This window comes from Macaca thibetana, chromosome 9 (genome assembly GCF_024542745.1).
Source record: "Macaca thibetana thibetana isolate TM-01 chromosome 9, ASM2454274v1, whole genome shotgun sequence".
NCBI classification, from domain to species: Eukaryota; Metazoa; Chordata; class Mammalia; order Primates; family Cercopithecidae; genus Macaca; species Macaca thibetana.
This window is the reverse complement of record NC_065586.1, coordinates 129,592,399-129,618,508: the sequence shown is the minus strand read 5'-3', so window position 1 is coordinate 129,618,508 and position 26,110 is coordinate 129,592,399. Positions and strand designations below refer to the sequence as shown.

The 26,110-nt window shown below is 51.2% G+C and overlaps 2 protein-coding genes across 2 annotated transcripts in view; one reads left to right on the top strand and one right to left on the bottom strand.

Annotated features, from left to right (window-relative positions):
* The window catches only part of FUOM (fucose mutarotase), a 243,837-nt gene that overhangs the window by 104,146 nt on the left and 113,581 nt on the right, over positions 1–26,110 (top strand). The gene's annotated exons all lie outside the window — the stretch shown is intronic.
* SCART1 (scavenger receptor family member expressed on T cells 1) overlaps positions 8–26,110 on the bottom strand; it is a 41,400-nt gene continuing 15,297 nt past the window's right edge. Inside the window, 3 exon segments of the mRNA XM_050805494.1 lie at positions 8–5,179; positions 5,666–5,821; positions 6,935–7,081. Of these exon segments, the coding sequence (XP_050661451.1) occupies positions 5,058–5,179; positions 5,666–5,821; positions 6,935–7,081 (425 nt within the window). The 3' untranslated portion in view covers positions 8–5,057.

Below are 26,110 nucleotides of genomic sequence, written 5' to 3'. Positions count from 1 at the left end.
TTTTTTTTGAGACGGAGTCTGGCTCTGTCGCCCAGGCTGGAGTGCAGTGGCCGGATCTCAGCTCACTGCAAGCTCCGCCTCCCGGGTTTACGCCATTCTCCTGCCTCAGCCTCCCGAGTAGCTGGGACTACAGGCGCCCGCCACCTCGCCCGGCTAGTTTTTGTATTTTTTAGTAGAGACGGGGTTTCACCGTGTTAGCCAGGATGGTCTCGATCTCCTGACCTCGTGATTCGCCCATCTCGGCCTCCCAAAGTGCTGGGATTACAGGCTTGAGCCACCGCGCCCGGCCCTTTAATTCATTTTTTAAAAAATACTGAAAATATTAACAGAAGTCACAGTAATGAACGTGTGCAATATAAAGTTGCAGCCCTGAACACAGGCTCTCGTCCAGTTTAGCACGATCAGCTATTCCTGCGTATTTTGCGACTATAATTAGTTTCTCGCTTTTGAGGAGGGGTGGCCACAAATCTGCACCACTCGCTGGCCTGTGGCCTGGCAGGGAGACCCAGCCTCCAGCTGCCCTCAGCCCAGGATCCCCTTCCTGGCCTCCTCAGCCGAGCCCCCTGCAAGGCACTCAGGCAGAAACTCACCCTCAGGCCGGACACCAGGATAAACTTCACACAGAGGAGACAGTGAAATGCTTCCAACTACGCAGACCCCAGAAACTGAGGGCAGTGACCTTGTGACTGTGGATTTCTACACGGTCTGTAATATCAATATTGACTTTCTCTTTGACCCAAATTACTTGAATGAATGTTTTTAAGTATCAAGACTGTTCATTGTAGAAGTCATCCTTGTGTTGTCAATTCTAACTGTGTGGACTTGCAGTCAAAGGGCATAAGTAGGTTGGGTCTACTTTTGAAACCTGGCTGAGACTTTCCTGTGGCCCAGTGCACATCCATCAACAAACGCCGGGGCCCACGCTGACCGGTCTGTGTGAGCTGAGCGTGACATGCGTGCTGCACGTGTCATCTCAGTCTTTTTCAGTTAAACATGAGAATTGAAGCATGATCAGGTTTTTCAAATATCCTATGGATATTTAGAAAGAATGTTAACCCTTGGAGAGGCAAGGATATTGTCTTAGTCCACGGGGACCCCACACCTTGTAGGGAAGGTGAGAGGGGGCAGGTCGTGTGTGTCCTCGGGGCCTGCTGCGCTCTCTGGCCTGCCTCGTACCATCCTCCTGCCTCTGTGGGCACCCAGCTCCTTCCGGCTCCAGGCTCTGCATGTCTGGTCCCACCTCATCGATAAAGCCTTGGTCTAAAGGTCACAAGAGGACTGAGACAGGGCCCAACTGAAAGTGGTCGCCGGGGCTCTCTCCTCATCTCCCCACTGTAAATCTCCGTACAGCATGTACTATTTGCATCATTGTCTGTCCCTTTTCTGGTGTGTTCATTAATTGTCTTCGACCTCCGTGAGGAGCTCCCTGAGCCCTGCCTTTCCCACCTTGTTTACAGACTGTCAGGGAGCTGGCACTGAGCCGTGCTCAGTGGGCTGTTAAGGCAGCAAACGACCAAACAGACAAGCTCTGCCCATTGTTTCAACCTGGGGGCTGGTGCCATCAGGAACGGGGTACAGAGGGGCTCTGGGTGCTTAGTGTGGCCTGGCTCCCATGCCCACATCCGGGCCTGGCTGAGGCCACCCTGCAGGACTTGATTGAACACTCGCTTCCTGTGTTCCTGTTGTGGGGAGGACCCCTCAGTACCAGGGCCACAGCTGGGAAAGGACCACCCCAGAGGACCTCATGAGAACACTCAAAACTCAAACAACCCAAGAGAGCCTGAGCAAACATTGTGAACAGACACTTCAACAGATGGCAAGTAAGCACGTGAGAAGGTGTTCAGCATCGTTAGTCCTTAGGTAAATGCAAATTAAAACCACAAGGACACAGCACCGTATATCTGCTAGAATGTCAAACATTATCAACCGAGTGTTGGAACCTTGTGGAGGAAGCAGAACACTCAGAGATTACCAGGGGATCTGACATGATGCAGCCACTCCAGAAAGGGTGGAATGTTAAACTTGCACCTACCGCACAGTCGTTCCATTCCTAGGCAGCCGAGAGAAATGAAAGCACATGTCCCTGTAATGACTCGTACATTAATATTTGTGGCAGATTTTTTTGCAATGGCCCGATACTTTAAGCAATGCAAACGTCCATCAACAAGTGAACAGGTGAACAGCACAATGGAGCGCTATTTACCAAGAGGAAGAAATGAACTATGGTTTCTCACCACATGGATGAATCGCAAGTAATTGTGCTGAGCGAAAAAAGCTAGACTCTCATCCCCCAAAACAGAGTATGTGCTATATAATCCATTTACACAAAATTCAAATAGTACGAACAGGCCACAGGAAGGGACAGGGCAGACATTCAAACATAGATGAAAAACGTTGGGGGTGATGGATGCGTCCATTCTCATAGACGCTGAGATCCTTTCAGGGGTGTATGCACATGTCAAAACTTATTGCAATATATTCTTTAAATATGTGAAGTTTATTGTATGCTAATTATACCCCAATAAACCTATTAAAACAAAATCACAACATATCAAAACTCTTGGAATGCAGCTAAAGCCATGCTAAAGGGAAAGTTATAACCTAAAATATATGCATTAAAAAAGAAAAAATGCTGAACATAAACAATCTGAATGTCCATATAAAAAAGCTAGAATAAGCAGAAGTAAATCACAAAGATGAGACCAGAAAGAAATTAATTAGAAGGCAGATGTTCACTAAGAAAAATCAAGACAACCAAAGGCACAAGCTCCACATGCCTTGAAAAGACTAATGAGATGAATAAGCCACCAGCAGCACCGGTCAAGAACAGCAGAGCGCCCAGAGTCCCAGCTGTGTGGGGGGCTGTGAGGGAGGATCGCTAGAGCCCAGGAGTTTGAGTCTGGTCTGGGCAACACGGTGAGACCCTGGTCTCAAAAAAACAAGGGGGTGGGGGGAGAGAAGAGACAAATTGCCACTATCAGGATTGAAAAATGCATATGACTACAGATTTTGTAGACATTAAGGCTAGTAGAAAGACACTACTAACAAATTTATACCGACAAACTTGAAAATTTAGATTAAATGTACCAATTCATTTTAAAAAGAACTGAACAAAGCAGATCTAATAGGAAATACAGAATCTGAATACTTCAATTATTTATTTTAAAAAATTAAATCTGGGAAAAAAAAACTTTCCTAAAAAGGAAACTCCAAGCCTAGATAGAGAGCTTTACTGGTGAATTCTTCCAAATGTTTAAGAAGAAATAAAACCAATGCTACATAAAGAAACTCTTGCAAATTTTTTTTATTATACTTTAAGTTCTGGGATACATGTGCAGAATGTGCAGGTTTGTTACACAGGTCTAGAGGTGCCATGGTGGTTTGCTGCACCCATCAACCCATTAAGTATTTCTCCTAATGCTATCCCTCCCCTAGCCCCCCACCCCCTGACAGGCCCCAGTGTGTGATGTTCCCCTCCCTGTGTCTATGTGTTCTCATTGTTCAGTTCCCACTTATGAGTGAGAACATGCAGTGTTTGGTTTTCTGTTCCTGTGTTAGTTTGCTGAGAATGATGGTTTCCAGCTTCATCCATGTCCCTGCAAAGGACATGAACTCATCCTTTTTTATGGCTGCATAGTATTCCATGGTGTATATGTGCCACATTTTCTTTATCCTGTCTATCATTGATGGGTCATCAGAATGAACAGGCAACCTACAGAATGGGAGAAAATTTTTGCAATCTATCCATCTGACAAAGGGCTAATGTCCAGAATCTACAAGAAACTTAAACAAATTTACAAGATAAAAGCAAACAACCCCATCAAAAAGTGGGTGAAGGATATGAACAGACACTTCTCAAAAGAAGATGTTTATGCAGCCAACAAACATATGAAAAAAAGTTCATCATCACTGGTCATTAGAGAAATGCAAATCAAAACCACAATGAGATATTATCTCGTGCCGGTTAGAATGGTGATTATTAAAAAGTCAGCAAACAACAGATGCTGGAGAGGATGTGGAGAAATAGGAACACTTTTACATTGTTGGTGGGAGCCTAAATTAGCAAATATTTTTTTAAAGAGAATATACTCCTAACTCTTACGGTACCTGAATAATCCTCGTAGCAAAAATTAAACAGAAATACTACAACAAAAGAAAAAAATCACACATCATTTTCTTTTTTAAACATTGACCCAATGTATTACCAAACTAATTCCTGTGAAATACAAAAAGAATAATATATCATGATAAAGGCAAGTTTGTTTAACCCATGGTTAATGTAACATATGAAAATCAAATCATCTATCATCTTAATAGATACCAAAAAGAATTTCATAAAAGTCAACACTTATTTATGATAAAAAGCAAAACCCTTAACAAATTAGGGATAGACTGGGCTTCCCTTGATCTGATAAATAGCATCTACAAAACCGAACATCAAATATTATATTTAATAGTGAAATTAAATGTGGAACACGTTTGCTCTGAGTCCATGAATGAGATAAGATCCCCATTGGCCACCTCTATTCAACACTGGACTGAAGGGTCCCAGTCCACAAAACAAAGCACAGAAAAAGAGATTAAAGGTACATGGATTGGAAGGAGAAGATAAATCTGAATATTCACGGATGACATGATTACACAAGTAGACATCTAAAAGATACTTTGGATTCAATTAAGAAGAGATTTTAAGAAAAAAAGAGGAATGTTCTGGCGTGAGGAGCTCTGCAACGCACTGCTGGGTGCAGAAGATGAAGATGGCACCACGTGTCTCTAAACCACAAACGTAACCACTGATTTCTATACATATTTGCATTTGCTGTAATGTGTGAGAAATCTGAAGGTTACCCAGCACAACCGTCCACAGCAGATGGCCCTCGAAGGGGATGGGGGTTAGAGCCAGGCAGGGCCTGGAAAGACTGGATTTTATACGGATGTGGAGGACATTGCAAGAGAAAGGCATCCAAGACGTTCTCACGAAATCCACTACAACTGTACAAGAGAATGAGGAGCTGTGATTTCGACAGCCAGCTGGTAGATCTCCTCCTCAGGGTGCTTTACAATGTCATCCCCTCCAGCGGAAATGCAGCCTCGTCATATCCCTGAGAAACGGGTCTGTTGGTTCCTCCCTCCACACGTGTAGACTGTCCCTCCAGGAGGTTAGACGCCTCCCCTGAAACTGGCGCAGGAGACACCGCATGACCAAATCGGCACATGTACAAGTTGTCCCCAAAGCACATTTGGCAAGCCCATAAGATAGGGACGCACAAACATGTCAACCGGAAAGCACCTGGCAACGTTCAAGGCATCTTGACACTGAAGCACCTCAAGCACCTGCAACAGCAGCGCAGTTCCCACAGGTGAGGAAACAGGCTGAGCAAGCTGCAGCATAGGCCCCTGCCAGACCCACGGCTCCCAGCGCACCCAACAGCCCTCTTCTCCCACCCCAGGGCAGGCCTCTCCGATGGGGACTCCAGCCACTGACTCTGCCCTCATTAGTGTGGCCCTGCTCTCCCCTGCCCACGGGTCCCCTTGCATCCATGAACCCTGTGGACAGCCCTTCTGAAGCCAGGCTCCTGTGGTCAGAGTCCCTTTCCACTGCATCCTGTGGTCAGCATCCATAGCCCACCCCAGAGCTCACCCCTGAGCTGGAGCACAAACCCACCTGCTGTTTCTGTGTCCCCCTTCACCACACCTGCGTCCTCCTCATCCTGGGGCACGGCCTCGGCCTCCATGATTTCCTCGTACAGTCCTGCTAGCGGCATTTCCCCAATGACATCATAGATCGCTTCTTCAGGAGATGCCTCAGATCTTCCCAGACCTGAAGCAAGGTGAACATGGTCACACGCAGGCCCTCAGTGTGGACGTGGCCACAGGCAAGGGAGGGCAGTGACTCCAGGCGGGAACCCCACCCAGGCAGCAGAAAGGCAGGACGCTGTTGGCTAGGATGGGGGGGCCACAGGAACACAGCCAGACCCCCAGTGCCCTCCCATCCCTGGCCACCGTCCCTTGTCAGTCAACCACATGATGCTTCCCGGTGAGCCCCAGTGTGCTGCCTGGGGGAACCTTCTAGGGTTCAGCTCAGTCTTGAGGGCTGGAGGCTGAGGCAGATGTCTGCCACTCTCTCTGGCCAATAAAATGAGCCCTAAGTGGCCAGGCACGGTGGCTCAAGCCTGTAATCCTAGCACTTTGGGAGGCCGAGACGGGCGGATCACGAGGTCAGGAGATCGAGACCATCCTGGCGAACACGGTGAAACCCTGTCTCTACTAAAAAATACAAAAAACTAGCCGGGCGTGGTGGCGGGCGCCTGTAGTCCCAGCTACTCGGGAGGCTGAGGCCGGAGAATGGCGTGAACCTGGGAGGCAGAGCTTACAGTGAACGGAGATCCGGCCACTGCACTCCAGCCTGGGCGGCAGAGCGAGACTCTGTCTCAAAAACAAAAAAAGAAAAAAAGCCCTAAGTGAGACCAGCCTGCAGGCTGAAGCAACTGCCTTAGATGCGGACCCACCATGTTGACTTCTGACCAACTCGAGTTCCGGGAAGGCCTCTAAGATTTCTATTTTATCTACTGTTCCTTGCATAAGAGCATGCATTTACCGTAAATCCTGCCCTTAAGCAATTGTCCTGCACGTCCCCTTCCCCTGGGGTATAAAACTTCTAGTTGTGAGGGATGATCATATGGGCATCCACCGTCTCAGCTAAAGGCCGTCCAAGGCACGGACATCGCTTGTCCTCATAAGTCCCTTTTAAGCGTTTCTTCCTAAGAAACTGGATTTGTCTGTCTCTTCAGCTTCCCTGGACTGTGGGGGTAGCTCTGCACAGGCCTGACCTATGGAGCATCCCACCTGCCCGGACCCCAACGCCAGGTTGGAGCTGTGAGCTGCTCCTGCTCCCACACACCAGCTGATGGGATCAGGGTGGGGTCACGCTTACCCCTCTGCATGGCTTGTGTGACTCGAGGCAGAATCAGAAAGGCCATGAGGCCCAGAAGGAGAAGACCAAGAAGGGCTCCCAGGATGACACTGACCACCCAGAGTGTCCGGAAGGGCGCTGCAGGCAGCGGGGAGCCTGGGCCAGGCTCTGAGGAAGGAGAGGTCTTGAGCCAGCAGAGTGGCCAGCGGGGACCTGCACACCCTCCGCAGGACAGGGTGGCTCCAAGGGCCCAGCCACACCCCTCCCTCATGGGGGACCTGCGAGTTGGAAGTGCTGGGGGGGCATCTGCTGCTTTCAGCTGCGCAGAGCACCCCAGAATGACTAGTGTCCACTGGGGGGGTCTGCTTTCCAGGGACAGCCCCCTTCCTTGGTAAAACATGGCCCCCAAGCAGATGCCAGGGCAAGTCACAAGAGGTGACCAGAGCACAGAGAATGGGGGCGGCTCAGGGAAAGTTACCCACTGCTGCTATTTGTGCTAAGGTCATCGCTGTGGTTAACTGTTTGTTTGCTGCAAAGAGAATGAGGTGCAGGCTTTGGGAACAACTGAACCTGCCAACACCCAGGTGACACATACCCGAAATGGACAAGGATTGGAATAAACAAAAGGGAATTCCCAAAAAAGATTGGGGGAAACCCCAGGGGGTGCATGTCCCAAACAGGCCTCCACAGCAAATCAGCTTATCCCAGAAAAATCCCAGGGTGGAAATCAGCCCGCTAAAGCCTGGGCGTGCTCTCCTGCCCACCGAAGCGACGGAAGCAACACTCAAGACCGACCCCATCCCAGCGGCCTCTGCCGGCCTCATGACCCGTTTCCCAACGCCCCCCACTCACCCAAGCAGCGCACGCCCGCGTCCTCCTTGTGCGCGCAGTCTCCGCGTCCCCACCGCTCCGCAGGGCAGCCCCGCAGGGACGCCTCGCTGCCCCGGCACCCCACCTCGTCCAGCCACACGGGTCCGGAGCCAGGGCCAAAGGCGGCGGACCCCAGGGCGGCGACGGCCCCACCACAGCCCAGCTGGCGGCACACGACCTCCGCGTCCGCCAGGTCCCAGCCGTCGTCACACACGGTGCCCCAGGAGCCCGCGTGCCAGAGCTCCACGCGCCCGGAGCAGCGGTCCTCGCCCCCGCGCACGCGCAGCGCGCCCTCCTCTGGAACGGGGGCTGCTGTCACTGCGGGGGCTGGACCGGGATGGGAAGGAGGACAGGGACAAGGACAGAGGGGTACCTGGGCAGCCGAGCGAGGAGGGACAAGGACAGAGGGGTACCTGGGCAGCCGAGCGAGGAGGGACAAGGACAGAGGGGTACCTGGGCAGCCGAGCGAGGAGGAGCAGTTGAGGGGCTCCCCAGGGTCCTCAGGAACTTCTCCTGCCTTTTCTGCACAGGAAATGGGGACCCGTTTCTGTATTTGCAAGCTCAGCAGCTAAATTATGTAAAATATTTTTCGTTTCCTTTTTCCCTCTGTCTCCCCAACACACCAATTTCTGCTAAAGAGAGAACCCTCTGTTTAAGCAAGAGATCTCCACATGGGATTACAGATTCCACAAACTGTGCTGGAGTCTTTTCCAAGGGGGGACGTCTCCCTGTGGGACGTCCTCAGACCATACCGGGAAGTGCAGGGGTCCTGCTTCCCTCACTGGGGAGATCACCGGGTCTGGGAAGACTCCAGATGTTCCCCACCCAGCCCAGAGCCTCAGCGCAGGGACCCCCCACCTTTGACTGGACCAGCACAGGGCAGACTCATCCAGAATAAGGAAAAGGGAAACTGACATTTCATCTCCCAGGAAAGGGCCCAGGCAGACACAGTGTGGGGCCCCTCAGAGGCCCCTCTCCACCACCACTCCCCCCACACACAGGCCCACCCACTCACCTGTGCACAGGACCCACGCTTCCTCTCCACTGGAGCATGAATGCTGGTCCCAGGGGGCTGATGGGCACTGCCACAGGGACCGGTCATGCCTGTCCCTGCACTGGATGGAACCCACCCAGAGAAACTCAGGAGCAGACCAGCTTCCTCTCCTGGCCTGCAGCTGCCCGTGGGACCCACAGCCCAGCTGCCTACACAGGACCTCAAGGGAGGCCGCACTCAGGGTCCGGCAGACGCCACCCCAGGTCCCATTGTAGAAAATTTCCAGCCGCCCTGCGCATGGCTGCCTGTGGTCCTGAAGCCTCAGATCCGTGAACTCTGCAGAGAGAGAGGCCAGTCAACAAGGCCCAGCTCGGAGTGCGGGTGGGGACGACAAGGTGGAAGCGCTGCAGGACCTGAGCAGAAGACACTGGCGTCCTCCTTGTGGCTGCAGTCGTGCTGGCCCCAGCCCGCCGACGGGCACTGCCACAGCGCAGACTCGTGGCCCTGGCAGCCCAGCTCATCCAGCCAGATGCGCTCCGCCCCGGCTCCGAAGTGTGCGGCCCCCAGAGCGCTCAGGGCGCGGCCACAGCCCAGCTGCCTGCAGACCACGTGCGCGTCCTGCAGGTCCCAGGCGTCGTCACACACGGTGCCCCACGCGCCCCCGTGCAGCACCTCCACGCGCCCCGCACAGCGCCCCGGCCCCGCGGCCAGCCGCACCCCGAGGCTCCCTGTGGAGAGACAGAGTCAGGGCGCCCAGGACCCCGCGGCGACGGGCCATGGGGGATGCGGTTCTGCCCTCACCAGAGCACACCACGCCGGCGTCCCGCGAGGTTCCCGCGGGCTCCTGCAGGGTCGCGGACACGTTGCACTGAGTCAGGCGGGTCTCGGTGCCCAGACAGCGCGCGCGGCTCAGCGACACCTGGACGGACCCGCGGCTGGGGGCAGGTGCGTCATAGGCTTGTTCGGCCGCTCCGCACCCGAGCTGCCGGCACACCACGTCCGCGCCGCGCAGGTCCCAGGCATCGTCCAGGACGCGGCCCCACACGCCCTCCAGGGAGACCTCCACGCGGCCATCACAGCGGCTCTGTCCTTCCCTCAGCCGCACGGCGTGGGGCAGACCTGGGGATGGGGACCCACAGGGGACCCAGGGTGTCAGCGGGAGGGACCCGGAACCACCCCACAGCAGGGCCCCTCCCTCTCCGCCCCCTCTGTCCATGCCTCTCACACCCTCCTCCTCCACCGTCCTGGCTGCACCCACCTGAGCAGACCGCGGAGGCTGAGTTTCCCGGGGCACAGGCCGGGGCGCCCAGGGTGCTTACTGGGCAATTCCACAAGTAGGGTTCTGTCCCCCCACAGTGAAACGCGTCAGGCCAGATGGCAGCGTCCCCGTCCCCAAAATGGCCTCCTCGAGGTGCAGCCAACGCGTTGCCGCAGTTGAGCTGGTGGCAGAGGACGGTGGCATCTGCTATGTCCCAGTGGGTGGCACAGAGGGGCGCCCAGGACCCCTGCACCTGGAGCTCCACGCGGCCCTCACAGCTGCTGCTGCCATTGACCAGCCTGAACTCTGGGGGAGAGGAAGAGTCAGCGTGGCTCGCACATGGCAGACACTGTCTGCACTTTCCTTCATGTGAGCCTGAGCCTGGTTACACAGTCCAGTACTTGGGGGACCAGATTGAGGGCATGAAAACAGCTTTGGCGAGTGACGTCACCACAATTGCCTGGGAAATCAAAAAGTGAAGGGCATCATCCCTTCACTTAGGCAGTGATTAAGTTGGGAAAACTATGGAAATACACTTTGTCAGTGCTCTGGAATGCACCCAACACAGGGGAACGCTAATAAAGGTGAAGCTGCTGAATGTTGTCTCCAATAAGCAGGCAGTGAGCACCAAGACAGAGCTCCACACACCCTCTCAGATCCTGCTTCTCATTGCCAGCCAAAGCTCTGGGAAACGGGGCAGCACCCCTGGCCCCAGTCCCCAGGCCCCACACATGCTGCTGCACCTGGTTCTTGGTGTGAGCCTAGTCAAACATACCCCACACCCTGCACGTCAGAGGAAATGCCTGAGGGTAAGTAGCAACAACAGTATACGTGGCAGAGTAAGGAACCCCAAAGCTCCATCTCCCTCTAATGTAATGACTAGGTGGTAAAACTCATAACCAACTTTTTTGAAATTCTAGTATCTGGGAACAACTTGAAACCACTTAAGGAAGAAAGAAGTGGCAAATTTGATTCTGCATAAGGAACGAGTGAAGAATAATGCCTTAGTATTGAAGGTGTGCCCCAACAAAGAGCTAACATGCAAAGACTGGAAGAGTCGGGAGTGCTTGTTTGTCTGTTTTTTACTATGGGCATTTAAGGAAACATGTCTAATCACTAACCCCACTAACCAACAGAAAAGAGACCCTAGTGGTCACATGCAACAAAGAGTCTTTACAAAAGGAGTTTAGAAAAGTCATTAAACAGGGCCAGGCACGGTAGCTCATGCCTGTCATCCCAGCCCTTTGGGAGGCCAAGACGGGTGGATCATGAGGTCAGGAGTTCAATACCAGCCTGGCCAAGATGGTGAAACCCTGTCTCGGCCGGGCGCGGTGGCTCAAGCCTGTAATCCCAGCACTGTGGGAGGCCGAGATGGGCGGATCATGAGGTCAGGAGATCGAGACCATCCTGGCTAACACGGTGAAACCCCGTCTCTACTAAAAAATACAAAAAACTAGCCGGGCGCGGTGGCGGGCGCCTGTAGTCCCAGCTACTCAGGAGGCTGAGGCAGGAGAATGGCGTGAACCCGGGAGGCGGAGCTTGCAGTGAGCTGAGATCCGGCCACTGCACTCCAGCCTGGGCGACAGAGCGAGACTCCGTCTCAAAAAAAAAAAAAAAAAAAAAAAAAAAAAAAAAGAAACCCTGTCTCTACTAAAAATACAAAAATTAGCCAGGCACAAAATTATTACTAATTACTAATACAAAAATTAGTGGTGGATGCCTGTAATTCCAGCTACTCGGGAGGCAGAGGCAGAACTGCTTGAACACAGGGGGCGGAGGTTGCAGTGAGCCAAGATCACACTACTACACTCCAGCCTAGATGAAACAGCGAGACTCCATCTCAAAGAAAAAAAAAAAAAATCAGCAACAACCAACCCTGGTGATAGAGAAAAATGTGATTTCTAGAGTTGCCACAGTATAATAATTCAAAATGTCCAGTTTCCAACAAAAAAGATGAGACATGCAAAGTAACCATAAATTATAACACATTTATAGGGGGAAAAGGGAAATAGAAATTGTCCTTGAGGATGCTAAGTTATCAGACTTACTAGACAAATACTTTAAATACACTGTCTTAGATATGCTCAAAAAGCTATAGGAAACCAGGATAATGATATCTTACCAAATAAGGAATATTGATAAAAATATATAAATTATAAAAAGGAATTGAGTAGATTTTTCTGTAGCTTAAAAAAGTTCAATAACAAATGAAAAATTCACTAAAAGGTTCAACAGCAGATCCCTTGAGTGAGCAAAAGATAGAATCTATGAACTTGAATATAAGTCAATTCAGATTATCTAGTCTGAGGAGCAGAAAGAAAAAAGAATTAAAAAAATCAATAGATCCCAAAAGACCTGTGGGACACCATTAAGGATACTAAGAGATGCATAATCAGAGTCACAGAAAGAGAGAACACTGGTTCTTCCACAGAATAACAAAAAAAAAAAAAAAAATTTTAAGAGAGAGAGGAGAAAGTGAAAGAAAAAATATTTGAAGAAATAATGGTAAAAAAATTCCAAGTTTGATGAAAGATATAAGTCTGCATCCAAGAAGCTCAACGAACTTCAAGTAGGTTATACTTAAAAATATCTGCACTGAGACACGTTAAAATCAAACTCTCAAAAGACAAATGTAAAGAGAATCTTGAAAGTAGCAAGAGAGAAGCGACTCGTCATGTACAAGGGATCCTCCATAAGACCAACGGTTGATTTCTCACCAGGAACCACGGAAGCCAGAAAGCAGTGGAGTAGTATATTTAAAGTGCTGAGAGGAAAACCTGGTCACTCCAAAATTCTGTATCTAGCAAAACTATCCTTAAAAATGAAGGAGAACTTTAAACAAAAGCTGAGGAAATTCATTGCTAGTAGACTTGTCCTACAAGAAATGCTAAAGGGTTTAATTCAGGCTGAAATAAAGGCACTAAACAGTAAATCAAAGCCTAATGATTAATCTAATAACACTGATAAGGATAATTACATAGGAAAATATAAAGGCCAACAGTATTGTATTTGGGGTTTGTTATACCTTTGTTTGTTCGTACATGCTTTAAAAAAATAGGCATGAAACAAAATTATACATTTATGTTAATGGACAATGTGTAAAGATGAATTAGTGACAATAACAATATAAGAGCAGAGATTTTGTATACTATTGAAACTAAGTTGGTTTTAGTGCAAACCAGAGGTTTGTAAATTTAAAATATTTCTTATGATCTCCAGGGGAACCACTAGATAGAAAACTAAGAAATATACCAAAAAATAAAAAAACAGAATGGGAAGGGAGTGAAAATGGTACACTGTAAATGTCAATTAAATGCAAAAGAAGGCAGTAATGGAGGAATTGAGGAACAAAAAAATAAGGCATGTAGGAAACAAATAGAAAAATAGCAGAAGTGAATACTCCTTATTGGTAATTACTTTAAATGTAAAGGGATTAAACCATCTAAATAAAAGGCAGGAAGGGACAAAATGGATTTTTTTAAAAACTTGTTTTAAAATGTGCTCTCTTCATAAATTCACTTCAGATCAAAAGACCATTAGGTTAAAAGTGAAAGTTTGGAAAAGATACACATAGTCACCAAAAGAGAGTTGAAGTAGCTATACAAATATCAGACAAAATAGACCTAGTCACAGTTTGAATGTTCATGTTCCTCCAAAATTCATGCTGAGATAGAATCCAAAAAGCAACAGTATTAAGAGGTGAAGCTTTTTGGAGGTGGTTAAGCCATGAGAGCTCCATCCTCATGAAGGACATTAGCCCTCATAAAGGGCTCAAGGGAGCAACTTCATCCCTTTTCCTCTTTTGCTCCTCTGTTACGTGAGGACACAAAGAAGGCCCCATCTGTGAGGAACAGGTCCCTCCAGACACTGAATCTGCTGGTTCCCTGACCCTGGATTTCTCAGCCTCCAGAACTCTGAGACATACATTTCTGTCATTTACAAATTACCCAGTCTACAGTGTTTTCTATAGCAGCCTAGATGGACTAAGACAGACTTTAAGTTAAAAATTGTGAGGAGAGATAAGAAAAGGATTATATATTTATTAAAGGGTCAGTCCATCAAAAGAATATACAACAAATATAAGCATACGTGCAGCTAATAACAGAGCCAAAAGTAATAAAGAAAAAAATTGACCAAATTGAAGGCAGAAATAGATGACTGTAAATAATAACTAGAACCAAAAACATCTCACTTTTAATAATGGATAGACCATCTATGCATATAGCTAATAAGGAAAGAAATCACTGGAAGAACACTATAAACCAACTAGACCTCACAGACATATGCGAAACACTGTGCTCAACTAAGCAAAATACACATTTTTCTCTCGTGTCCATGAAATGTTCATCAGGGTAGACACTATGTTGAGGCATAAATCAAGTCCGAATAAATTTTAAAGAACTGAAATCATAAAAAGCATCTTCTCTGACCATAAAGGAATGAAGTTAGAAATAAATTTAAAAGGGGAAACTGGGAAATTATCAAATAGAACACACCCATAAGCAACCAATAAGTCAAGGAAGAAATCACAAGGAAAATTAGAAAATACTTTTGGATGAATGAAAGTGAAAACACAACATAACAAAATTTATGGATTGAAATGAAAGCAATGCTTAGAGAAAATTTTATAGTAACGAACATCTATATTAGGAGCAAATAAATATCTCAAATTAATAATGGCATTTACACCTTAAAAAACTAGAAAAGGAAGAATAAACTAAACCTGAAGCTAGCAGAAGGAAGGAGATACTAAATGAAATATAGAATGAAAAACAATAGAGATAATAACAAAAATAAAAGCTAAGTCTGTGAAGAGATCAACAAAAGTGACAACATTTAGCTAGACTGACCAATAAAAAAAGAGAACACCCAGCTGGGCGTGGTGGCTCATGCCTGGAATCCCAGCACTGTGGGAGGTCAAGGCGGGTGGATCACGAGGTCAGGAGATTGAGACCAACCTGGCTAACATGGTAAAACCCCGTCTCTACTACAAATACAAAAAAAAAAAAAAAAAAAAAATTAGCCAGGCGTGGTGGCGGGTGCCTATACTCCCAATGACTCGGGAGGCTGAGGCAGGAGAATGGTGTGAACCCGGGAGGCAGAGCTTGCAGTGAGCTGAGATCGCGCCACTGCACTCCAGCCTGGGTGACAGAGTGAGACTCCATCTCAAAAAAAAAAAAAAAGAGAGAGAACATTCAAATTACCAAAATCAGAAATGAATGTGGGGGGTACTTGGTATGAAATCTATACAAATAAAAGAGAAGTGTAAATGAACACCTTGACTAATTTCATAGTATTCACCCCCCAGTTAGATAATTTAGATGAAATGAACAGATTTCTAGAAATACACAAATTATCAAAACTGACCCAATAATGAACAGAAAATCTGAACAGAGCTATAAAAAGTAAAGGAAATAAATCAGTAAACAAAAACCTCTGAACAAAGAAAAGCCAAGCACCAGGTATCTTCACTTCACTAGAATGAAGGAAAAAAAATAAAACAAAATAAAACATGATAATTTCAATTGATGCAGAACAAGCATTTGACAAAATCCAACAGACTGTCATGATAAAGCATTCAACAAACCAGAATAGAAGGGAACTTCCTCAATGTGCTGAAGAACATTTATTAAAAACCCACAACTAGCATCATACTCAATGAAGAAAAACTGAAAGCTTATCCCTTGAGATAAGGAACAAGACAAATATACACTTTTTCACCATTTCTACTCAACATTCTACTGCAAGTTCTAGCCAGAGAAATTAGGCAAGAAAAAAGAAATAAAAAGCATCTGTATTGGAAAGGAAGAGGAAAAACTATCTGTATTCACAGGTACATGATCTTACATATAGAAAATCCTACAGAATCCACCAAAAAACTATTTAAAGCCATAAGAAATTTCAGGAAAAAAGAGGGCATAAAAAAATAGTTGCATTTCTATATTCTAACTATGAATAATAATAAAAGAAGACCCCAAGAATACTCAAAGCAATCCTGAGCAAAGATCAAAGCTGAAGGCATCACATTACTGGATTTCAAAGTATACTACAAAACTATAGTAACCAAAACAGCATGGTACTTGATATGAAAATAGACACATAGGCCAGTGAAACAGAGAGAGAAGATAAATAAATCCATGTACTTACAGTCACCTGATTTTTAACAAAGGTGCCAAGAATACACATTGGGAAAAGGACAGTCTCATCAACAAATGGTGCTGAGAACACTGGATATCCACATGCAGAATGAAACTAGACCCCTGCCTCTCACTATATACAAAAATCAATTCAAGGTTTATTACAGACCTAAATGAAAGACCCACAACGATAGAGACAACTAGAAGAGAACAGGGGAAGTGCTCAGGACATTGGTCTAGCAAGGATTTTTCAGATAATACCTGAAAAGCACAGGCAACAAAAGCAAAAATAGACAAATGGGTTTACAGAAAACTAACAACCTTCCATACAGCAAAGGAAACAATTGACAACATGAGAGAAAATCAGTAAGTTGAAGAGATATCTGTACCCCCATGTTTATGGCAACACTAATCACAATAGCCAAACTATGGACTTGAACCTGTGTTCATCAATGGGTAAATAGAGAAAATGTGGCCTATATATTACACAAAATGAAATCTTATTCAGTCTTAAAAACAGAATGGAATCCTGTCATTTGCAGCAATGTGGATGGCCTGGCAGACATTATGTTAGGTGAAATAAGTCAGAGAAAGACAAACACCAGAGGATCCCACTTGCACATGGAATCTTGAAAAGTTGATCTCATAGAAGTAGACAGTAGAATGGGGGCTACCAGAGTTAGGGAGTGTAGTGAGGAGGAGATATGGGGGTGACTGGTCAACTGGTAAAACGGTAGAGACAGAGAGAGAAGTTTCGGTGTTCTACAGCACAGGCGGTTGGATACAATTAACAGTATTGTACTATATATTTCAAAATAGCTAGAAGAGAGAATTTTGAATGTCCTCACCACAAAGATACAATCATGTTGAGGTGATGGATACGCTGAATGCCCTGATTTGATTATTACACAATATATACATGCACTGGAACCCTGCACTATACCCCATAAATGTGTACAATTAGTATGTATCCAAAATGTGTCAATTTAAAAAAGAATGAAATAATAATAATAATGTTTACCAAGGAGGCCCAAGACAGACTTATACACTGAAAAATACAAAACATTTTTTAAAACAATCAGTGAAAACCTAAACAAATGCAAAGACATCCTATGTTCATAGATTGAAAGATTTAATATTGTTAAGACGGCAATACTCCCAAACCAATCCACAGATTCTATGAAATCCCTATCAAAATCCCAACAACTATTTTTTGTTCAGAGATAGAACTGATTCTAAAATTCAGATGCAATTTCAAGGGACCTTAAATAACCAAAACAATACTGAAAAAGAAAAACTTACAGGACTCATTTCCCTATTTCAAAACTATTACAGAGCTATGGTAATCAACACAGCACGCCACTGGCATGAAAATACACATATAAGTCAACAGAACAGATTGAATGTCCCAAAATAAGTGTATCCATGTGGGGCAAAGGATTTTCACATGGTGTGAAGAAAATTCAATAGGAAAGATCACCTAATCATTACAAAAGTATATATGTACTGAGACATCACACTGTACAATTATTATGTGTCATTTTAGAACAATAAATACATACGTTCAAAACATAAGGAAAGAATAATGTCTTCAACAAATGGACAACTGGGCGCCACACACAAAGGAATGAATGGAACCCTTTCCTTATACCATATACAAAATGTAAGTCAAAGTCAATCAAAGACCAAATAACAGCTGAAACTATACAACTGAGAAAAAACCACAGGAGTAGTCTTCATGACCTTGGATTAGAGACTGGATTCTTAGATATGACACTAAAAGTTCAAGAAACAAAAGGGGAATAAATAGGTAAAAGGACTTCCTCAAAACTAGAAGCTTGTGCCTGAAGGGGCATTATCGGAAGTGAAAAACACCCCACAGAACGGGGGGAAATATTTGCCAATGATATATTGAAAGGGATGTAGGGTCCGCATGGAGAAGGGTCCTGAATAAACATTCCTCCAAAGATGAGCAACTCAAAGTCAACAAACACCTGCGAGAGGAAGGGAGGGAGGGAGGGAGCGAGGAATGAAGAGAGGGAGGGAGGAAGGAAGGAGGGGGAGGGAGGAAGGGAGGGAGGGAGGGAAATGGAGGGAGAGAGGGAGGAAGGAAGGGAGGGAGGGAATGGAGGGAGGAAGGGAGGGAGGGAGGAAGGGAGGGAGGGAATGGAGGGAGGAAGGGAGGGAGGGAGGAAGGAAGGGAGGGAGGGAATGGAGGGAGGGAGGGAGGAAGGAAGGAAGGAGGGAGGGAGGGAGGGAATGGAGGGAGGGAGGAAGGAAGGAGGGAGGGAGGGAGGAAGGAAGGAGAGGGAGGGAGGAAGGAAGGAGGGAGGGAGGGAGGAAGGGAGGGAGGGAATGGAGGGAGGAAGGAAGAGAGGGAGGGGGAGGAGGAAGGAAGGAGGGAGGGAGGAAGGAAGAGAGAGGGAGGGAGGAAGGAGGGAGGGAGGAAGGGAGGAGAGAGGGAGGAAGGGAGGAGAGAGGGAGGAAGGGAGGGAGGGAGGGAATGGAGGGAGGAAGGGAGGGAGGGAGGAAGGAAGGGAGGGAGGGAATGGAGGGAGGGAGGGAGGAAGGAAGGAAGGAGGGAGGGAGGGAGGGAATGGAGGGAGGGAGGAAGGAAGGAGGGAGGGAGGGAGGAAGGAAGAGAGGGAGGGAGGAAGGAAGGAGGGAGGGAGGAAGGGAGGGAGGGAATGGAGGGAGGAAGGAAGAGAGGGAGGGAGGAAGGAAGGAGGGAGGGAGGAAGGAAGAGAGGGAGGGAGGAAGGAGGGAGGGAGGAAGGGAGGAGAGGGAGGGAGGAAGGGGGAGGGAGGGAATGGAGGGAGGGAGGGAGGAAGGAAGGAGGGAGGGAGGGAGGAAGGAAGGGAGGGAGGGAGAGAGAGAAGGGAGGAAAGGAGGGAGGGAGGGAGGAAGGAAGGAGAAAGGAAGGAGGAAGGAAGGAGGGAGGGAGGGAGGAAGGAGGGGGAGGGAGGGAGGAAGTAAGGAAGGGAGGGAAAGAGGAAGGGAGGGAGGGAGGGAGGGAGGAAGGAAGGAGGGAGGGAGGGAGGAAGGAAGGAAGGGAGGGAGAGAGGAAGGGAGGAAAGAAGGGAGGGAGAAAGGAAGGAGGAAGGAAGAAGGGAGGGAGGAGGGAGGGAGGAAGGAAGGAGGGAGGGAGGGAGGAAGGAAGGAAGGGAGGCAGAGAGGAAGGGAGGAAAGGAGGGAGGGAGGGAGGAAGGAAGGAGAAAGGAAGGAGGAAGGAAGGAGGGAGGGAGGGAGGAAGGAGGGAGGGAGGGAGGAAGGAAGGAAGGGAGGGAGAGAGGAAGGGAGGAAAGGAGGGAGGAAGAAAGGAAGGAGGAAAGGAAGGAGGGAGGGAGGAGGGAGGGAGGGAGGAAGGAAGGAGGAAGGAGGGAAGGAGGAGGGAGGGAGGAAGGAGGAAGGAAGGAAGGAAGGAAGGGAGGGAAAGAGGAAGGGAGGAAAGGAGGGAGGGAGGGGGAGGAAGGAAGGAGAAAGGAAGGAGGAGGAAGGAAGGAGGGAGGGAGGAAGGAGGGAGGGAGGGAGGGAAGGAGGGAGGGAGGGAGGAGGAAGGAAGGGAGGGAGGGAGGAAGAAGGAAAGGAGGGAGAGAGGAAGGGAGGAAAGGAGGGAGGGAGAAAGGAAGGAGGAAGGAAGGAGGGAGGGAGGAGGGAGGGGAGGGAGGGAGGGAGGGAGGAAGGAAGAAGGAGGAAGGAAGGAGGGAAGGAGGAGGGAGGGAGGGAGGGAGGAAGGAGGGAGGGAGGGAGGGGGAGGGAGGAAGGAAGGAAGGGAGGGAGGGAGGAAGGGAGGAAAGGAGGGAGGGAGAAAGGAAGGAGGAAGGAAGGAGGGAGGGAGGAGGGAGGGAGGGAGGAAGGAGGAAGGAAGGAAGGAAGGAGGGAAGGAGGGAGGGAGGGAGGGAGGAAGGAAGCTGGGGTCCCAGCAGCCCCAGGCCCAGGGCGCGAGCGCCGGGTTCGGTGTCCAGGGAGTGGCCGTGCCCGCGCCCCACAGGGCACTGAGCGCCGCCCCCGCCCCACAGCCTCGGCCTCCCTGCCCCGACCCAGCCTCCCTGCCCGGACCCGGGTGACTTACTTTCTCCCGTGCACCTGAGCCCCGCGTCACGGCCGGGCCCACACTGGCTCCCGCGCGCCCGCGGGCAGTGGAACAGCAGCGACTCGTTGCCCGCACAGCGGAAGGCCTCCGTCCACACCGGCCCCGAGCCCCGGCCGAAGCGGGCGCCCTCGGGCGTGGACGCCGCCGCCCCGCACTGCAGCTCCCGGCACACTACGTGGGCCGTGGCCAGGTCCAGGTCCGCGTGGCAGACGGTGCCCCAGGTCAGGCCCCGCCTCACCTCCAGGCGCCCGGCGCAGGGGTGCTCGCCGCCCACCAGCCGGGCCTCGGTGTGTCCTGGGGGCAGACGCTGGGCTGGAGCACAGGGCAGGACCGGCTCGGTGTAGGCCTCTGGGATGAAGCGACCTGACCGCTGCCCTCGGGTCCCACGGAAAGGACCGATGCAGGAGGACTCAGGACCACCGGGGCTGGTCCGGCCCCTGGGGCTCTGAAGCGGCAGGAGAGGTCCTGGGGTGGGCAGGCGGAGGCCTCTGCCACCCTCCCATGTCCCTGGGGTCCTGGCTCCGGCAGAATTCGGACAGCAACAGTCCCCACCCCAAAACAAGGATGTCTATCCCGGGGCCTGGGGCCCCCACATCTGTGTCATGGAGCCCACTCCCAGGCTGGGACCTGGACCCTGGCAGGCCACTGTAACCACCTGGTCAGTTTTAAGCCCGGTGCCCAGCCACACCCTGGCCAGAGCCCCGAGGGAGGAGCTGCCATCCGTGTCAGCCATCTCCCCAGGTGACCCCTGGGCCACCAGCCCCTCTCCCTCCCCCGGACAGGGGTACAGGAGGGCAGCAGCATAGGGGCCTCGCTGGGCAGGTGCTGAAGCCCCAGGAGACAAGACCCCCACACCCTGTAGGCCAGGGCCATCCCCTCAGTCCCCGCACACTGCTCTGAGTGGACACCTCCCGTCTCAGAGATTCTCAGGAAAGGGCGTCCGTACCTGCACACACCACCTCAGAGTCTGTTGGGAGGTCACAGTGGTCTAGGAAGTTCAGGTTGAACCTGCAGTTGAAGATGCTGGACTCTGTTCCCTGGCAGGAAATGACTTTCGAGCCCAGCCAGCCTGGGTGCCCTGTGAGGTGGGGCCTGGATGCCTGGAGCGCTGGGCCGCACCCCAGCCTTCCGCAGAAGACACTGGCCTCCTTCTGGTGCAAGCCACAGCTTATCACAGGGCCTTCCGTTATCCGGATCACAGGGGTCCCCGCACAGGGGCTGCCTCCACCACGCAGCCCCAGGGAGGCCAGCTTTCCTCCTGCACACACAGGTGCCCACTCTGGTTCCACTTCAGTTCTGCTGGGGCTTGGTCCTCCCACCCCTAACGTGTGGACTGAGGCAGTGGCCTTTGTTGAAGGATGAGGTGTGTGGGGGTCTGCAGCAGAGGCCTTTCTTTCGGGCCCAGGACCCCAGAGGGGGCAGCCAGAGACTATACCTGCCCACTTTAGGTCCCCTCTCCCCACCACCCTGTGCCCAAGAGGCCACCTGCATAGATGGCAGGACAAGCTCCATGCCCTCTGGCTTCTGGGGCCTTGCCCACAGTGAGGGCCCATCAAGTGGGGAGGACAGCACATAGGAGATCGGCCCATCTGCTCCTCTCTGAGAGGCCCTGCAGGCCAGTATCCCAGGCCTGGTCATACCCCCACAGTGCTCTCCACACAGGGCCAGCTGTCTCTGGTTCTGGAGCTCATGCCTTGGAGTTTGCAGGCCAAGGCCCTCTGGTGCCAGTGGCCTCTCCTTGCCTATGTCAATGCCCCTCATTTCTCTCTCCTCACACATGCCACTTTGAGCCTCTGCTTCCCACCAACAATCCAGCAGAGGGGAAAGGGCAGGGTCCCCGCCAGAGCCTGAGCAGGACAGGGCTGCTGAAATCTGGGGCAGATCAGGAGCTCAGAGCCTCCTGAGTGGGCCCTGACAAGGGAGAGCACAGGAGCAGAAAGCCGAGATGAGGGCCAGGAGGGAGCACCTCACTCAGCACCAGCCTCCGCACCTGCCTGAGCCCCTAGGCCGGTGCCTCCACTCGTGCCAGCCACTCAGGGGAGGAAGAGAGGGACCCTTCACCCCACAAGGTCCCATGGTCACCACTGGCCCCCAATGTTTGATGGTTGCCATGAGTCAATTGAACCCAAAAGGACTGAACTCGGGCTGGGGTCCTGGCCAGGGATGGCCTCGGTGTGTAATATGTTCCTCAATTGTGCTGTGCCGTCTGGGCCTTTGGAGGGGACACACGTGGGGTCATACAGTGCCATGAGGGTCTGAGGGTCACAGCACTGGAGTCACAGTCACCCCAGGAAGAAGGGTCTTGTCTTCCACCCGGGGGGACTCAGGCAACACCCCTCCTCCCCAAAGTGAAGGTCGTGGGCGGGGACAGGGCCACAGACTGGCAGAAGTGGCTCCCGGGGCACCCGTCCTACCTGAGCAGTGGACTGCACCGATGCACTCACACTCACAGCCGTTCAGTGACCCCCACTTCCCCAGGGAGCAGTCCCAGAGCGAGGCCTCCACACCCTGGCACTGCACGCCCTGCAGCAAGGACTGCTGAGCCTCCTGCGGCCACACCACATACGTGGGGACATAGAGGGCGCGACCGCAGCCCAGCTGCCTGCAAATCACAGACGCCTCCCGCAGGCCCCAGTGGTCCCCACACACCAGGCCCTGCTGCCCCAGGGACTGCACCTGCAGGAGGCCCTCGCAGCGGTTTCCACCCCTCACCAGGGCCAGGGACTCTGCAGCGGGAGCTTCGGGGACAAGAACATAGGAAAGGCGTCATGGCAAAGGTACCCTTGAGTACTTTATGCCCAGAACTTCCGAAGTTAGAAATCTAACTGTCACCTTCCAGCCCAGTTTGCACCTTACTCTTGATTTTCCCAAGTTTTCTCACGCATTATTTGGATGTCACCAATAACATGAACAAACTTAAATATCAACAAAAATGAACAAAATGTTAACAAAAACAGCCTAAGGACCATTTTCTGAGGAAATTCAATGAAGTGAAGGTCCCAGCCTTTCACATGCATTTGGAAGGCCCAGAAAACAAGACTGTGATCACTCTGCCCACTCATGAGCCCTGCAGCGGACACCCCAGCCCTCTCTGGTCGCCAGCTGAGGCTCCCAGGATTCACAGCAAGGAGCAGACGGGACCACTGTGGTGTCATGGCCCCCGCCCCCATGGAATGTCCTGCACACCGGGGCTCTGACCCCCAGCGCCCTGCAGGCAGGGGCACACACTCACCGGGAGGGCGGGTCCCGCAGGCCAGGAGCAGGGGCCACAGTCCCAGAGGGAACAATGCCATGCCTGGCCACTCTGCTGCTGCCGTGCCCCAGGCTGATGCTCTCGTGGCAGGGACGTGTGTTCCGCCCCCGGACGGAAGGTGGACGCCGACTCAGTGTGACACCTTTCTGAGAAGGAAGCCCGTGCACGCCCTCGCCTCCTCCCCCCATATCAGAGCTGTCATCTGTCACCCGTGCCTCAGCCCAGACGGTGCCAGCAGCGTGTGGTGAGGCCAGGCTGGGCTTCCTGCAGCTGGTGCCCAATGCAGCCCCAGGTGTGAGATGGACCAGTGAGGGCCCATTCTCAGCAAGGCCCTGGTGGCCACGGGTGCTGACACCAGGGCCTGGCAGCGGAGGGATGGATCTTCTCTGCCTCTCACAAAAGGTGCGGCTGAAGACCTAGGGTCGTGCCAAGCTCATGTGCTGTGAACACACAGACCTAGCAATGGGAGCAAAATTCTGAAAAACGTGCGTGCCTGCGACCCGAATTCGTAAGGGATGCACGGCCTCCCTGTGAGGCTGTGTCCTTGGGAAGCCGCCAAATCCAACAGAGGATTAAATCAATGATGCGGCGTCTGAGGCAAGGCCGGAAAGGGGCAGCGTGTATGCAGGGCTGGATAAACACTCGCATTTGGGCAAGTCAATACGCCAGCTACGTGCTTTTAGAGACAGGGTTTCGCCATGCTGCCCAGGCTGGTCTCGAACTTTTGGACTCAAGTGACCCGCCTGCCCTGGCCTCTTTTTTTTTTTTTTTTTTTTTTTTTTTTTTTTTTTTTTTTTTTTTGAGACGGAGTCTCGCTCTGTGGCCCAGGCTGGAGTACAGTGGCTGGACCTCAGCTCACTGCAAGCTCCGCCTCCCGGGCTCAGGCCATTCTCCGGCCTCAGCCTCCTGAGTAGCTGGGACTACAGGCGCCCGCCACCTCGCCCAGCTAGTTTTTTGTATTTTTTAGTAGAGATGGGGTTTCACTGGGTTAGCCAGGATGGTCTCGATCTCCTGACCTTGTGATCCGCCCATCTTGGCCCCCCAAAGAGCTGGGATTACAGGCTTGAGCCACCGCGCCCGGCCGCCCTGGCCTCTTAAAGTGCTGAGATTACAGGCATCAGCACACCCCGTCTGGCCTGTTTTTACATGTACAATAATTAAGCATGGTATTATTTTATAAGCAGCATAATATCAATAAAGGTCAATTTCCAGTAGATTTGCCAGAGAACCAGTTCAGAACAGGGTGACTCCGGTTTCTAGACCTCTATGTGGAGACCAGGAGAGTGAGAGGGAACCAGATTTCCAGAGAAGGTCACAGGCCCGTTCGCCAGGCTGTGTGTGCTGGAGCCCCGTGCCTGGGACCTGCCGCTGCCTCAGGTGCTTCCCCAAACTCTGACTTGCAAAGGGCCTCTTTAGTGCCCTGCACATGGAGTCAGGAAGGTGAAAGCCCTGGGGAGGCCTTGGGGGAGGGTTTGTAGCTCTAGGTCCCCGTGTCTGTGCCAATCGCTGTTAAAAAAAAAAAAAAAAACTCATAAAACACTGCTGCTGGGAGACCGGGGGGAAGAAACGGGAGGGGCGAGGCAGGCACACATGGCAAGTCTGGGAGGAGCAAGGCCGGCACACACGGCAAGGCTGGAGTGGGCAGCAACACCAGGGTCCTCCCCGTGGCACTGACAGCTTCACTCTGTTCCCCAAGTGTCCTCCAGGTCCGTGTCTCATGCTCACACCTCATCCCATTTCCTGCCACCTCGCTGCTCTCTCCCCCACGGCCCCTCCACACACCTCATGCCTCCCTACCCTCACCTTCCCCAGGGACCACCCACATCCCCTACCCCCCACCTTGCCCTAAGGACACGCCTCGCACAGAGTCAAGCCAGGTTGGCCAACCCTCGATTAGGGGTTGTTGCCTGAGAGCAGGCCCTGCCGGTTCTCGGAGGGTAAGGTGTGCTCAGATGGTAGGTAAGCCTCTGCCCCCAGCTCCATCAGGAGCTGCTCCAGCTGCACCCCAAGAAGCTGACCACACGTCCTCAGCACCACACTTCTGCCCGGAGGCCCTGCCCACGCTCTCTGGACGTCCCCTCAGCACCCTCATTGGGCTTCCTGTCTGAGGAAGGGGCTTCTGGTTTATCTTCTCCGCCCGAGGTGGTCCTTGGACCCAAGCAGGGGCCCCCCTCACAATCCCAGGAAGTTGGAACAGAGGAGGGGTTTGGGGGATGGCAGGCAGCGTGCAGAGAGACCCCAAGGGTGCAGCTGGGGTCCTCACTGCTTACGGAGCCAGTGTCAGTGAGGCCAACAGCACGCTGCCCACACGCCAGGGCAAACACAGAGGCCAGACAGAGGCCGAAAGACCCTACAGGTGACGACTCACTGGATGTTTAGACCTGGGTGTTCCCAGTATGCTGAAACCTGAGATGAAGAAATCAGAAAAGATCTAAACATGCCTGACGGGGTCCTGCGTGGTGGAATCCTGGGTGGGTGGGATTGTTGGTGGGTTAGGTCCTGGGAGGGTGTGGTCAGCAATGAGGATGGTCAGGGAAAGCTTCGGGGCCCATCAGAGCAATGCAGCTGTAAGAAATGGAGATTCTGACCCCA